Raw genomic sequence first — 14748 nt, 5'->3', positions numbered from 1 at the left:
ATCCATGTAATGCAGATGTAAGTTCAAAGCTAATATTCCACAAAAAGTTTTTAGAAATCCTCAAGTTTACATGTTTTAGGACTAGAAAAGTAGAAACTGTGCTGCTAATAAGCGTCTAGTGAATATTAAAAGAGGCGTAATTAATTACTAATGACTGTAGGAGACCTATTCTCACTTTCTTCTCCCTATAAACTGCTCAAAGGACCATTCAGCTCGGGACAAGTTCAGCAGACGCATGAGTTCAGGAAGTCTGGAGGAGGGGCGGTTTAAGAGCTGCTATAGGCTTCTTTGTTGTAGGAAAGGAAAAAGCATCTGTACAGATACACATCACATATCCCCGGAGCAACTTTCCTGTCCTCTCTGAAAACTTCATTGGAAAGGGAGAAAAAGGCGAAATTGCATAGGATTTACAAAGGGACAAGCTGTAAGATCATGGAACTTAAAGTCTTCCTCAGTGCAGTTCTGACTAGACTCCTATTCATGCTTCACTCTGTAGTTGGAGTTTGGAGAGTCACTGTGTTAAAAAAAGACAATATCTACTGGCTGTTGGCTCTCGTGAACATTTTACTATGCATTGAGATGGTGCTGACACTGAAACTTAAGAAAGGAAGAGGGCTGAAATGGTGAGAATGCTCTATATCTTCTATTATTTCCATTATAGTCTATACCTTCCATTGTTTCCATTCTATTCTATACCTTCTATTACTTCTATTATATCTAGTCTATTTTTTGTATCAACTTTTTACTGTTTTTGTATCGTGTTGTCATAACATGTATGTGCATCAGCAACACTGTCACAATGTAGTGATCAGTTGTTATATAGTTTATGTTCCAACTCAGGAGCACTGAGAATTTAAGGGAGCTGATTATATCAAAAAGTACCACTTTAACTCCGAAAGTTAACTTGTATTAATGCTAGTCATATGGTATGTCAATGTATGGAGTATGTGCATGCATAACAGCACAAGATAGAAGAAAGAACTGTACAATGCTACTGTTCATGCAGTGCTAAGTTTATCAGATAAAGGTAGAAGAGCTGAGTTTGTCATGCAGCACAACCCTTCATATCACAGTATGCATTGGACTGTAAACCTATTGGATCATGGGATTATGATGTAGAAGTGATGCTTTCTTAGGGTAGTTTGCATAAAGCGGAAGTGTTGTAGATTTTCTGCAACAGAATTGGCTGCAGGAAATCAACAGCATTTTTAAGCACCGGCAATGTAGATGAGATTTCTAGAAATCTCATAAAAACACTATGGAAAAAAAAAGCAGCAGCATAAATTGACCTGTGCTGTGCGTTTTCAATCCACAGCATTTCAATCTACGTAGTGGATTTTCTGTGCGGATTTCACCTCTTCAAATGTGCAGGTGAAATCCATGTCAAAATTTGTGCGCTGTAAGAAATTCACCCCAAGTCCAAACTGTGGTATTAGAAGCCAAAGTTCCACTAGAGCGCAGCAGGGACCGAAGAGATGGATATACTTCTTTAATGAACCTTCAAAACAAAGAGAAACTCCTTTGGATATGAAAGCAGACCATGACACGAAAAGTGGAGAAAAGTTCAAATCAATGTCAAGTTCCTATAAGACACTTATTTTTAGCCGGTTGTTCATCAGCCTTTGAATGACTCACATAGGTAATCTTCCACGTATTCTATTGTACCAGTAGAAATCCAAAGGCTCCAATAGCCCTGGAAGAAGCTCAATGGGAGGGAAACTTGAGTTGCGCAGTTGGACACTATAAACAAAGTACAGGAATGGGTTCATCATTTTGTTTCGGATGTATTGATATATAGTTTGTATAGTTTTGGATTATAGGGCACATATAGCGACGGTTTTGGTTGGCTTGGCGTTGGGTCATTTTCTGTTTTTAGATATATATTTTTATTTTATTCTGTAATTTATTTTAATTATTTTTGTAACTATTTTTTTTTAACATCTATGTCCCCCATGATGTCATTTAAGACCTCTGGGAGTCATTCACATTGAATTTTTTTATTTCACACTTTTGCACTGTAACTGGGGCATCCATAGGAGCCATATTTACTGGAGAAGACATCCCCAATTAGTGATTACAGTCACTGGCAGAGCTGATCTGGATCTGATAGAACCCCTTCAGCTCTGCCATGGCATGGGGCACCCGCACAGTCTCATGATCGCTGGGTCGAATAGCAGAAGTGCACTACCACTTACTCTATTTACTACATAGCGCTCGTTGAACACTATGTAGTCTGCAACAGGGATGGTAGAATGCAGCTAAAAAACACTTCCGCCTTCTCCTCCGGGTTCTCGGCTTTGATCAACCTGACCTACTCTTGCTATGTTGCAGGAGCTTTAATCCTGCGCCATACTTTTACCATCATCAGGGATTACTGCCTAGGACCTAGCATCGGGTTAAAGGACTACTCCAGTAATTATTTTTTCATTCATTATGCAAGTAGTCCCCAGTATTACCTTGGTTAGTTACTGCTTTCTATCTGAAATTCCCTGAAGTCATAGAATCATAGAATGGTAGAGTTGGAAGGGACCTTCAGGGTCATCGGGTCCAACCCGCTGCTCAACGCAGGATTCACTACATCATCCCAGACAGATGTCTGTCCAGGCTCTGTTTGAAGACTTCCATTGAAGGAGCTCTTCTCCTAAAGTGATCTCATTCTGACCACCTGAGAATTATGCAGCTTTATGTTCTCTCAAGAAGTCAGTTTTTCAGTCAGCATAATTCCTGTGTAATAATATTACATAGATTCTACCAGACAAGCTCTTCATGGGGGAGAGGGACAGAAACTCCTAACACAGTTACTGCGGATGGCTAGAGGCTCCTGTAACAGTTATAATGAAGGAGATGATAGTTCAGTGTAATCATGGTCTGTGGCCTATTTAGGTGAATATAGAATACAGAAGGTAATGACAGTGTCCTCCCAGCAGGCAGAGATGATGCTGGCTCTAGCTGGTCATGTGATGCTGTGTTGATGCACATGGAAGTATTTGCTGAGCATAGAGAAAGTGAGCAGGGAGAAATTTCATCATCAAGATGGTGCTTGATAAGTATAAGACAAGGAGCTGCATTGCATATAAATAGGAGACATCCAGAGAGTGACATACAATTAGATGAGGGAGGCTGGAGTTGCCCCTTAACATTACCAGTATTTCATTACTAGGGCTATTTGATTTCTGCTGGTAGAATTGAATACCTGGAAGATTAGTAACGCCAGTGATTCACCATGAGTTATTTCAAGGCTAAAGGATACAGTTAGTGTCTCATTGTCTTGAACTTTTGTCTACCTTTCTCATCATGGGCTGCTTTCATATATAAAGGAACTGCACAGTTCTGCGTGTTTTGAAAATTTGCGTGCTATTTACCGATTTTGGTTCAAATTGTGACACAGATTAGCATAAAAATCAACAGCTATCCCACTTCAGTGTGAAATGGAATATATTCACACATGTCACTGCACAGTATTACAACAGTATTGATAATGCAGTTACAAAAGCTTGGCACGTCTCTAGGAAAGGTCACTCATTTCTCTTTTCCTTGTAACTTCGGATGAAGTATTCTGGACTGGGCTCCATTGGTTTCTAGAGACAGTAGAAACTTTTTTCAAGTTTGATGTGTTTGGACAAGTGTATAAACAATTATGCTGCAGACTTCCTCATGGTTTATAATGGGCTAGGAGTAAATTTAAAGCAAAGTAAATAAAATCATGTTTTGTTTAAAGATCAGACACATTTAAAAAAGTAATTTCAATCATTTTGAAAGGACCATTAAAACATACATAAAAACGACAGCCACCCATACCATTAGTATCACCTTGGTTGTGTATTTTACATTTGGGACCACTCTTCCTTTCCTTATTGTGGATAGGGTTGCCACCAGGCAACCAAGTTACATATATTTAGGATAGCAATACAGGGGGACTATGTGCTGACATAGAGTCAAATCAGACTTTGTGTTAAGCCACACTCCAAAACCAAGCACCATTTTTTTTTTTGCCTTGGCCAATATTTTGGGGTAGGAAGCTGGCAACTAGAGATGAGAGAGCATACTCGCTAAGGCTAACTACTCGAGCAAGTAGTGCCTTAGTCGAGTACCTGCCCGCTCGTCTCTAAGGATTCGGCTGCCGGCGCAGCTGAGAGCTGCCCCTGATTGGTCCCTGCGCTGAACCAATCAGAGGCAGCACTCACTCACCCATTCATGAATTCATGAATGGGTGAGTGAGAGCTGCCTCTGATTGGTGAGGCTGTGACCAATCAGAAGCAGCTCATTCAGCAGGTGGGGATTTTAAATCCCTGGCTGCTGAATACTACTCACAGCAGTTCAGGAGAACTGCCGGCCGCGGCTGAACTCCGGACAAGGTGAGTATATTTTTTTTTACTTTTTACACATTTCTGGATTAATTTCAGGGAAGGGCTTATATTTTTAAGCCCTTCCCGAAAATTCATCATGAGATCGCCCGCAGCCCATTGCTTTCAATGGAGCCGGCTGCATTGCTCCGGCCCGTTTCTAATGAAACGCAGCTAGGAGCAGTTTTTTCGGGCGATTTTTCGGCCCCGGTCAAGCGATTTGCGGATGCGCATCCGTCATGCGATACGCAAATCGCGGGAAAAAACGCCCGTGTGACCGAGGCCTAAGTGTGTCTTAATGATATCATAATTCTGAGAAGTTGCTAGTTTTTCATACAGTTGGGGCTGCATCCTTAAAGAGAATGTCAGTTCCTATGGGTCCCACAAACTAAAGTTATGGGCTAACAAGAGCTGAAGGGCTGAATCCGAGGATGTGATTCCCATACTTACCTTCTTCACTGCTCCCAGTGACATTGCATGCATGCCCCTGAATACTTATGTATGCACACATAACTAGTCCTCTTATTATGTGCATGTGCCTATATATCTGGTGAGAAGCATGCAATGGATGTGGGTAAGGTGAAGAAGGTGAGTATGAGAGTCTCAGAGTTGGATTCAGTGCTTTAGCTGACAGATTCCCTTTAACACTCTACCCAAAATACTCTGCCCAAGGTTAGTGGGTCGTTGGCTCTCCCTGTTACCCAGGACTATTTCCTCACTTGCTTCTGCTGTTGCAGAATATTCTGTCTTGTGTGAAAGAACCCTAAGAGATGTCCACAGAACATTCTCCAGAACAGGGATCCACTGACACCTATCCAGCCTCTCTTGGCATCTTCTGACTGCCATATCCAGGAGGAGAATAAAGGAAAAGGTAGCCATGCATTTGCACCAGCTATGTCCATTTCCTTCTGTTTACTTCCATTTACCTCTTTATTCATCCTCCATACAGATGCAGCAGCCAGAGATAGATGCCAGTCCCAGAGGTAGGACCCACATCTAAAAGGCATTGTGGATATGCCATAAATGTCTAAGAGTAAAATACTGTGCCCTTTCAGGGACTTACGGAATAGTCTGCACAACTCACTGCAAGGCATATTAAATTTTCCACCAAAATCTGCAGGCTACCTGAAGACTTTGATGCAGAATTGAAAATTTGCAATTAGAGCTGTCGATCTTTGTGCGAAATTCCGCAGCGGCAGCATAATTCCGTCCTATGTGAAAGCTTTCTAAAGGCCCATTTACACGCAAAGATAAACTTCAAAGGTTGAATGATTTTGCGATCAACTTGCATAAAGTGCTTCTGGCCATTAACCCTTTATCATCTTCATTTGCATGTAAAAGGGCTTCCGGGAGTAGTTTGCAGAGCCCAGCCTGTGATTAATCACACGCCCAGCTGTGCACACAGCTACCCTGTTCTTCTTGTGGCTGGCGGCAGATTACAATGTTATGTGCCGCCTGCCATGGAGATAACAGTGTGAGGTCTAATGAGAGATACCTTATATCTCACTAGCTGAAGGAGGGATTTTAAGTTCAGCTTAAAATCATCGTTCAAACAAAAACTGCCTGATGCCCGCATTTACATGTAACGATTATCGCTCATTTTTGGTCAACGATGTTTGAGCAATAATCATTGGCTAAAGCCAGTGTGTGTGCAGTAGAGAGGCTTGGACAGCGGAGTTGCTGGCAATAGACGGTAAGAATGCCCTGTCGGATGTCTTCTGACATTGGAGCTGTACAAGCTTCAATCAGAATTTAGGAAGACATCAGACAGTGGATTGGAAAGGGTTAAGAGTTTGTGACATTGTAGAAACTTTTGAGTAGTCATTCATTGTAACTTATAGGGTCCTATGGAAGTGTATTCAGTGCAAGTGGCTCAAAGGATCATCGTTCTAATTTGATATTATGTCCTTACTGAACTCCCGGGTAGATGAATGGGCGGAGCTAGTTCGGCTATTACTGCACATTCATTTTAATTTGCAAAGTGCTGAATGCCATTGCTGGCAACAAATAGCAGCACAATCCATATCTTCGAAAGCAGCACATTCAGCATTTGTACTGACTACATGTACAGTAATTGTCAGAATTGCACCAGTGAATAATTTATTCTGCATTCAGCTCCATCGCTATGTGCTTTTTCACTAGCATTATAAATAACAATGCTTCTATTCATGCAGTCTTCCTTTCTGACAGTATTTTACATTGGCGGTATAATAAGCAGCTGCGCTGGCGTGTCGCCACTATGTCACATTATAGATGATAAATAGTTCAATTTTTGGACAGTTGTACTAATATGTGCAAATAAATAGAATGCATCCCCCTAATAGGGGGATGTTCAATGTGAAGTACACCATGTGGTAAGGAGGGCTATGCCGGTGGGACGGAGTCAGGGGATCCCTGTTCTCAACAGAAGGGCTTGAACACATAGGTGTGTTTTTGTCCAGCTTTGCGTCCGTGAAAATCATGGCTGCAAAAAATTTACGAAACGAAACCATTGATTTAAATGGTTCCGTTTTCACTAGCAGGATTCTCGCATATAGCAATATTGCCTTGCCCTATCTTTCTCACACGTAGTTTTTATAAATGCAAGAAAAGATAGGGCAGGACCTATATTTCAGCTTTTTTTCATGGAGTTTGAAATGTAAAAATAAAAAACTTTTCACTGGTTCATGCGGAAATATGCTCCATAGCGGTGAGCGTATTTGCGCATACACCAGTATGAAGATGCCCTCAGACAGGCACGCGATATGTAGAGAATAGACCCTATTGATTTTAAAGGGTTCATTCACATCTCACTTTTTTGCAACATGCTTTATTTTTGTGTATATTTGCCCACCCAGAGTCCCCATAGAAGTCTATGGGAGGTGCGCAAATGCAAGGTCAAGACGCGCACCAGTGCACAATGTGCTTCCCAATTCAGTAAAAAAAGGAACACATCTGAACCTAATTAGGCTAAATAGCCTTTTAAATCACTGCAATGGGGGTTAACTGTGTCCATGTGAACATGCCCTGCCAGCATAAAAAGTACAGTACAATAAGCCAAAGTGCACGCAAAAGCGCCTCATTGACGGGGCAAATGCATTGCACAGAAGCATACCCAACTGTGCATATGTCCTTGTGAAGGAGACCTGAGAGTACAGATCAAGCACTATTAAAATTGGATTTTGCAGTGCGTTACGCTATTAACATAGCACACCTACACAATCTGAGTGCAGACATACCAGGACCCGGAGACTCCATTATAATGGGGTATAACTGGGCATGTGTTACGTCCGCCAGGTGCACCATGCCTCAACACAGATGCAAGGATGGACTGTTACTGGGAACAAGACTCTTGGACAGACATAAATCATAAATGACAAATGATCGAAACACTCACCTGCATACCTTTACACATAGCCAGATGGAATAACTAGAATGCACAAGATATTAGTTCGTATTTTGTCCAAGATACTTAAGCCTGCAAACACGCTTCAAGGGTCCTCGTTGTCTCACAGGTTCCTACTCTAACAAAACAACTAACCCCAGGAAACCTGCCTGCAAGCGGGGTGATCGTCCTGATAGGAACGGTCTGACACTGGAACCTATGGACCTAACTAACCCAGAGATGGTAAACGATCCAAAGCAGGGCAGAACACAGTTCACACCCACACACCAGGGATTGCATACAACACAGAACAGATCTGTTCATACCACATGTTTGTCCACCAGCACAGACCCAGCAGAACAAATCACTGTTCACACACATGTCTGGCTACCTGCACAGAAACACCACACATCATGCATGAAAGCTAAACCCCAGGGTGATGGGAAACCCACTCCCGGGGAGCTGTGCTGCTGGAAATCCATATAGAACAACAGATCCCAGCAGCACAACCTGACATTATATCTAGTGCATTCCGATCCAGCATATGCCTGATCCAGCGCTTCTGGGTTTCCCCTTATTTCTAAGATGCACCAAGTAATGCGACCCACGAATGCAGCCTAAACTATAGATTTTTTCAAACAATTCCACATCTTCAAAGGAAGGAGTCAAATTTGTATCAGAATCCACACTATAATCCACATTAAAATCTGCATGCAATATATACAGATTTTGATGTGGTTCTGCACCAAAATCCACCTCAAATTTTCCATTGTGGAAAATCTGCAAGGTGTAAACATACCTCTATGGGGCAACTGAAATATTTACAGCATCTTCTGAGTATACGTCATAAATGTCTAATAGATGGTTATCCTACCTTTGGGACCTATTGGTAGAATGGAGATGCCAGGACCCCTATTTCATCCTTTGAGGGGCTCTATTCAGCTACAGACTTAAAAGAATTGTCCAAGTTGAATTTTTTGTAAAAATAGCTTTCCCATGCCCCAAAATAACAAACAAGCTGTTACTTCTCCCCACAAGTCCCCCGCCAGCAGCTCCTTGTCTCCTTGCTCGTCATTGGCTGTAGCAGGTTTATGGGACATCACCAGTTGACTGCAGACGGTACGTCAGCGAAGAGGCCCGGTGCTGCTGGTGGGGGACTTAACACGAAACAGGGGGAGGAAGCAGCTTCTTTATTATTTTGGGGCTTTTTAAAAAAAATTCAACTTAAACAATCCCTTTAATGGAGACGTGGTTGCAGATCTAGTAAATATTACCTCTTATCCGTTGCATAGATGCATGGAGCTGCCCACATTCTGGCACAGAGTTAACAAATGGACCATATAACATATCCTTCATTGCTCTAGCACTGTCTACCCAGACTTTGAATATATATATATATATATATATATATATATATATATATATATATATACACATACACATATATTGTGACAGTGCAGTAGCAAGAGTGGCCTGTAGAGGGCTTCTGAGCACAGTCATTGTCTTTGGTTTAGTTAACCTGCACCTGCAGGGGTGCGGCTGCACAGTTTAAATTTCCCCTCCCTCACAAACTCAGTGTCCTTGAAGCCTGTGGAGCTTAGGTCCATTGAGGCCTGTGGGGCCTAAGGTCTATGTAGACCTGGTGCTGGTCTGTGAGGGACCTGGAAGCACGGAGTGGACAGGGGGTAGTCGGCCCCTCGCTCAGCGCCTGTCGGGGCGAAGTCACCTTCCTGGAATGTTCGCTGGAAGAAGCAGTGTGCGTTGCTGTGAGCACTGTGGTGCACAACAGTGTGCAGTTGCACGTTGCATATGATATGCTAGACCTTTTGTAAACTGAATAGCTATGCTGAAATAAAGCTGGAGGAACCAGCATTTGGACTTTACCCTGTTTCTGGACATCATTGCAGTGCTGCCACCCCTGGGCAGGGGAAAATAAGCAGGAGATCCCCAGCCAATTACCCCAACTCGCCACTATATATATATATATATATATATATATATATATATATATATAATCCAGCTTACTGGATTTGCTTGTAGAGTTTGTCTTTAAGATATTTGTTCCCAATAAATTGTAATGCCAGAAAGCATACATATACATTCATGAATATTTCACAGTCTTTTAAAAGTCTAACAAGTTGGAACCAGATGCCTTAGCACATCTCCCCATCCATTATATGGCATTTAGCTCTGCTACTGTGCAGTAAGTGAGGCTGCATAAAACCTTGTGCATAAACATTTCCAGTACTCTTCACATTGTGCTCCGACTGTAAACAATATCACGTTGACTTCATCATATTTCTTCAGCTTCAGACAAGAGGAAAAAGAGATTTTCTTTCAATCTACAAGTCACAGAGAATTACCAAAGAAGGATAACATGTGCTATCACCTCCATCAGTTCTTCTCATCTCCACATTTGGTTAGACCTCCTGGCATGAAGAGGCTTGGAAAATTGACTCATTGCTTTTTATCATGTCGCCTGTATTTTTATGTATTTTTTTTTTTACCTGGTCATGTGGAAATTTTTTATGCGCATAATACACAGAATATTCTTTCTTCATTGAGTGGAAAAACAGCTGTGTGATGCAAGGGGAAGCTTAGCATTATTTTTCGTTTTATTGCTTCTCTAGCTATATAGAATTTTACGTGTAACTCTACTTTGTGCCAGTGGAGCTTTCAATATATTTTCCATGACAGGTTATTCATACACATTCATGCAGTTTTATGGAAGAGAAATTCATTACTGTTTTTGGATTGTGGAGAAAAGTCAGAATGTTTCAAAAAAAATCCATAAAAAAACTGAAAAAATTTTCATGGCATGCAGTGGGAAAACAGAACACAATCCACGACTATCCTACAAAATGTGTTCCCTAGCAAACTAATGAAGTTGGGATGACTGACCTCTAAAATATCCGTCTTAGGGCAGATTCAGATGAGAGTGGTTTTCTCCCCCTTATGTGCCCATGATAATACTTTATTCTGGACACGCATTTGGAAAACTTTAGGTTTTTCTACCATTTAGGAGACGTACAAATATAACATTGGTTATTAACCTTTTGAGGAACACTTTGTTTTCCTACACCGAGCCAAGATTGCAAAGTCTCATAGGTGTCAGAATGATAGATACCCCCACAAATGACCCCATTTTAAAAACAACACCCCTTGATAGGTGTCATGAGTATTTTGACGCCACATTTTTTACCAGTTAATGTAATTAAGAAGAAAAAAAATAAAATTTAATATTTTTGCAAATATGTCATTTTAAAGACAGTCTTTTAATGGTGCACATGAAAATGAGGATTTGCACCCCAGAATGGATACCCCTGTTCGTCCTGTGTTTAGAAACGTAGCCATTGTGGCCCTAATCTTATGTCTGGATGCACAACGGGGCCCAGACCAAAAATAGCAGCCAGTGGTTTTCAGAACAGACATTTTGCTTGAAGGCCTTTTAGGCCCCATATATTACATGTAGAGCCCTTGAGCGGCCAAAATGATGGAGAACAAAGGAGTTTTTGTATGAATCTAAGCAAAGCAGAAGGAAAAAATAACGATTTTTTTTTTTGGCAATTGTGTCATTTTTAAAACAGTTTTTTTTTGTACAGCATGCATGTAAATGAAGACTTTCACCCCAAAATGGATATCCTGTTTGTCCCGTGTTCAGAAACATACCCATTGTGGCCCTAATATTATGTCTGTATGCACAACGGGGCCCAAGCCGAAAGGAAAAGCTGGTGGTTTTCAGAACAGAAATTTTACTTGAAGGTGTTTTAGGCCCTATTGCCCACTTGTAGAGCCCTTGAGCGGCCAAAATGACCCCATTTTGAAAACTGGACCTCTTAATAAATTCATCTAGGGGTGTACTGTGTATTTTGACCCCACGGTTTTTGAATGAATCTAAGCAAAGCAGAAGGAAAACATTACGATTTTCATTTTTTTCTGGCAATTATGTCATTTTAAAAACAGGTTTTTTTTGTGCAGCACACATATGACTGAAGACTTTCACCCCAAAATAGATACCCCCGTTTGTCCTATGTTTAGAAACATACCCATTGTGGCCCTACTCTTATGTATGTATGCACAACGGGTCACAAACCAAAAGGACCATTAAAGTTTTACATTTTTTTTACTTTTACGTGATCGCCATTATCTGTTGGACTACGGCGATCATGTGACCGGGGACCGCTCACTGCGGCCCTCGGTCACTGCTCCAGGCTCTCAGCTACCTTTAGCAGCTAGGAGCAAGGGGATTTTAAATTTCCTGTGCCCTCCCCATCTTCTGCGTTTATGTCCGCCATTTTGACAACACGTGCGCCAAAGTTGGAGAAAGGTCTGCAGCTAAATATCCCATCAGTGGACACTTCCAAAGGCCTTAGGTAAGTAATTTCACCTCCCTCATGAATTGGATCCATGAGGGAGGTGAAATTTTAACTTTTTTACTTTTACGTGTTCGCCGTTATGCATTGGATAGCGGGGAACACGTGACCAGGAACGACGTACTGCGCCCCCCCCCCCCCCCCCGGAAAATCTTCAGCTCTCGGCTACCATATATACATGAGTAGTGGTTAAGCACTTCAAGGTTCAGCGTGGTAACTTTATTGCACTGCACATGCGCCTGTATACTGATGCTGACTGGCCGGTCTTTCACACATACATAGTAGATGCAGGTTAGTGTGCTATTTCGATTATTGTCATATGTCAATAAGCACATGCAATCTAGCGCACTACTCCCATCATTAATGTGTATGTTGGCAGTGGTTCACATGCATAAAATAATGTGAATTTGAGCCTAAGGTCTTTCTGGCAGGTGTTTTCCAACACTTACTCAAGTAATCTTATTATAATAGTCTGTCGAAAGTTCAACTATTCAGTTAGTGTGAAATATTTTTTTTCATGGTTTTTGTGTATACACACATATACATCTTTTTGGACGTCTGTTTTCTTGTTTGCTGGAGGTTGCAAATTAATTGGATAATTCGAACCTGTATGTACAGCTTTGGTCTCATGATCATATGTGAGCACAGGCACAGAGTGATCCAGAGAGAGCCCTGATGACTCAGCCAAAGATGTCCCACCACATGCAAGGAAACGGACTGTCCCTTGCCACACAGGACTCAGTTCCAGTAGTTGAGGATGGTGCCATGAACAGAGAAAAGAATGACCCAGTGTCAGGACACATGAGAACGGTCTCTAACATTTCAGTATACACACTGTAAGGACATTACACTAGAATGGGAAAATCAAACATTCTGAACGACTTCTAATGAGACCTGGTCATCCGTGCTAGACTAGTCCAAACCAGTATTTCATACACTGCCAACCTTGAGGGGGTTTTCTTTGCAACATTTTTGAGAATATACCAAGAATGGTGTCATCGAGAAATAGCATCCAGTGAAAGGGAATCCTGGAGATGTGAACAACTCATTAACAAAAAGGGTCACAGAACTATGACATCAGACTCCTAGTTAGGCACCTGCATTCCACATGTGAATCTCACAGCGGAATTCGGCTGTGACCCTGGCCGGCGACCACACGTACCTGCTAAATCAGTAATGCGGAGGTTTGCAGGTGGTCAGGCGCAGTACAGATTTTTAAGAAATATTTGGATTTCTCGCGCCGTCATTAGGCGATGATACGGGTACCTGCGGCCCATCTATAATGTTAATTGTGGATGGGCTATGGGTCGGACAGCCTCCATTGACTTCTTCGCGGTGTCTACAGCAAAATAGAGCATGGTGCAATTTTTTTGTCCGCTCGCGGAATATACCATTCATATAGTAGTGCCTTATTCGAGTACCTGCCTGCTCGTCTCTAAAGATTCGGGGGCCAGCAGGGGGCGGGGAGCGGCGGGGGAGAGCGGGGAGGAATGGAGGGGAGATCTCTCTCTCCCTCTCTACCCCCCGCTCCCCCCTGCTCACCTCTCACCCGCGCCGGCAGCCGAATCTTTAGAGACGAGAGGGCAGGTACTCGAATAAGACACTACTCGCTCGAGTAGTTTGCCTTATCGAGTATGCTCGCTCATCTCTATTTATAACCCTTAGGATGCATCCCATAGTACCAATTAAAGCCACAAGATCACCGTTGGACATACAGCCTAACCAATCTTTTCAGTGTCAGGCATAGACCACAAGTGTCTGTAGTGTAGGTTCTGATGATCTAAATAGAATACCTAATTATACTTGGAAAAAAGGCGTGAAGACAAAAGAGAAGCAATTATGTGTAACAATATGCAATCCCGGGTGTATCATTAACTAATGTTCTATCTAAAAGCCTATGGGAATTGCTTGCAATATCAAATGTTGATAAACCAATCTTAAAAACACAAGTAAAACAAAAGGTCTACCCTTACAACCATTTTGCTGTAATGTATCTAAAATAAAAAAAATGAAGCAACTTTGCAAACCGTATTAGTTGAAAGTGTCCTTCCTCTTTGTGTTTGCAGCTCCTATGCAGACCTATGTTTCTCAGTAGTAACAGACTGCAAACAGAGCCTGACTAATCTGATCCTGCAGTCATGCTCCCATCTGTCTTCTATTTCTCCATAACAACCATTTGCTAGGTTAGCATAAAGTAGGGTGTAGATACCCTGTTTCCCCAAAAATAAGACCCACCCTGAAAATAAGCCCTATCCTAATTTGGGGGGATTTCAGGCAGGCTTTAAATATAAGCCGTACCACAAAAATAAGCCCTAGCTGTATTACATTAAAAAAAGGAATACATTACCTAGCAGGCTTGGTGCAGGTCCCTCCCGCTGCACTTCTTGCAGTCCTTGGTTGCCCACATAACATCACTTCCTGGTTACGGGATTCATAAATCCAACCTCCAATACAAAAAATAAAATGGGTTGTTTTTTTGTGTAAACTGTGTGCGTCTCCCAACGTACAAAATGTCCACGGGAAACTCACCCATGTGAAAGCACCCTTACTGTGGATCACATAGATCTGCATAGGAGCTGTGGACACATAATTAATGTTGAGTGAATTAAAGCAGCTGAACCCTGTTTCTGGTCGAAATTTGCTAACCCTCTAAAACTCCTCCTCTTCC

General features: G+C 41.9%; 1 protein-coding gene across 1 annotated transcript in view; it reads left to right on the top strand.

Moving 5' to 3' along the window:
* The first annotated feature begins 245 nt into the window (after positions 1–245).
* Positions 246–14748, top strand: part of TMEM26 (transmembrane protein 26) — a 62893-nt gene continuing 48390 nt past the window's right edge. Inside the window, exon 1 of the mRNA XM_066600810.1 lies at positions 246–623. Within this exon, the coding sequence (XP_066456907.1) occupies positions 433–623 (191 nt within the window). The 5' untranslated portion in view covers positions 246–432. The remainder of the gene's footprint in view (positions 624–14748) is intronic.

This window comes from Eleutherodactylus coqui, chromosome 4 (genome assembly GCF_035609145.1).
Source record: "Eleutherodactylus coqui strain aEleCoq1 chromosome 4, aEleCoq1.hap1, whole genome shotgun sequence".
NCBI lineage: Eukaryota > Metazoa > Chordata > Amphibia > Anura > Eleutherodactylidae > Eleutherodactylus > Eleutherodactylus coqui.
The sequence above is the reverse complement of the archived record's forward strand: the minus strand, read 5'-3'. Positions and strand labels throughout refer to the sequence as shown.